At 61.3% G+C, this 1,755-nt stretch overlaps 1 protein-coding gene across 1 annotated transcript; it reads left to right on the forward strand.

The window, feature by feature from the left end:
• Positions 1-1,461: 1,461 nt before the first annotated feature.
• On the forward strand, positions 1,462-1,752 carry LOC106896105 (histone H1.11L-like; the record flags this gene model as incomplete). The annotated part of the gene is made up of 1 exon (XM_014955834.1): positions 1,462-1,752. A coding segment is annotated over one exon (291 nt), but the record flags the coding sequence as incomplete, so codon positions are not given.
• Positions 1,753-1,755: the final 3 nt, after the last annotated feature.

Here is a 1,755-nt window from a genome sequence, read left to right on the forward strand (position 1 = left end):
AACCTAGCCGTGTGTTAGAAATGCAAAAGAGAGGAGAGGATAATTCACCTCTCCATTATCAGGCCCACGGTGCATTTTGTTCCAGGACCAACAGACTTCTCTCTGAAAGCCCTCAGACAAGTTGTCCCATTTAAATTCAGTGTAAGCCTCTGCAGGCTGGAGCGAGGCCTGGCCGCACGGCGAGGCAGCAGGGACCCCAAATATTTTCCAGCTCTAAAAAAGCACGGTCAGACTATTGTTTCAGAAGGAAGATTAACACCTCTCTGATCTGAAGTCCAACGTGTGCATGAAAAGCCTGGAAAGGCAAGGAGGGGTCTTTCTGTTCCTCCCCCAGAGGCGTGCAAAGTCTCTCTTGGAAGAAAGAAGCAGCCACGTTTTTCCTTTCAGGTTCACCTCATGGGCAACGTGAAAGGTGCTTGGGGTTTCCCAGACCATCAAGGAAATGCTGTGAGAATTAGTAAAAGTTAACAAGGGGAAGAGGGAGCTGTTTGAGGATTTCTAAACTATTTTAAGTGGGAGCAGGGAAAGCTCTCCAAGTATGCACTCCTTAATGGGTATATATCTAAAGAGCTGAAAATCTTTACACGAAGTTCTCCCAGCTAGTTTTTCCTCAGTCAAGGAAAATAAGGCAGCAGGGCTGCTGGCTTTTGTTTCAGATATGGAGAAGGTGGTGCTGGGGGGCCTTCCCTCCCCAGCAAGGAAGGACAGCCTGAGGAGAGACTGGAGGTGGGGGTGACGCCTCAAGCCCCCTCTCCTTGGCAGCAGCCATGTTGGGAAGGGTTAATGGGTTCGTTAACCTTTCAGAGTGGCTTTACCCCCGCAGCACCACCATTTTTCACCCTGAACCCTCTGGGTGACTCCACAGGGACCATCTTCTCCGTTTCCCCCACGGCCCAGGGGCACTCACCCTGACCCGGGGCCAGCGGGACCCCGGCCTCCTCGGGGGGTCTTTCTGCCCATCCCTCTTTAACCACTCGTGGGGTAACCCCTGCCTTTACCACTCGCGGAGGGGAGCATGGGGGGGGCGGCCCAGCCACGCACCCCGGGACGAGGCTCCATTTTGGAAGAAAAGGACGGCTGGAGGCGGGACGGCTTCCCTGCCCTCTCCTGAGGGAACAACACCTGGGCAGGTACGCACCCAGCCCCGGTAACGAAAACCGCCGCCCTTAACCCGCGGGATACGCCGAGGCTGGAACTTTGCCCCGGGGCGGAAGAGGAGAGATGAGGAGAGGCCGGAAACAGCCGGGATCGGATCGGATCGGCTCCGCTCGGCTCGGCCCGGCCGCTGCTGTGGGGTTGGGGCCGGGGCCGCGGCCGACCCGCGCGCCCCGGGCGTGACGTCACGGCCCCGCGGCCAATGGGCGGCGGAGGCGCCCCTGATGCCATGGCTGGAAGTTCCCCGGCGGCGGCTCTGTGTCCGGCCCCCCCCCCCCCCCCCCCCCCGCCGCCCCCCCCCCCCCCCCCCCGCCCGACGTCGCCGCCGCTGCTCCGGCTGCGGCCCCGGCCAAGGCTACGGCCGCCAAGAAGCCGAAGAAGGCGGCGGGCGCCGCCAAAGCCCGCAAACCCGCCGGCCCCAGCGTCACCGAGCTGATCACCAAGGCCGTCTCCGCCTCCAAGGAGCGCAAGGGGCTCTCCCTCGCCGCCCTCAAGAAGGCGCTGGCCGCCGGCGGCTACGATGTGGAGAAGAACAACAGCCGCATCAAGCTGGGGCTCAAGAGCCTGGTCAGCAAGGGCACCCTGGTGCAGACCAAGGGG

Source organism: Calidris pugnax, unplaced genomic scaffold, assembly GCF_001431845.1.
Source record: "Calidris pugnax isolate Ruff unplaced genomic scaffold, ASM143184v1 scaffold277, whole genome shotgun sequence".
Lineage (NCBI taxonomy): Eukaryota > Metazoa > Chordata > Aves > Charadriiformes > Scolopacidae > Calidris > Calidris pugnax.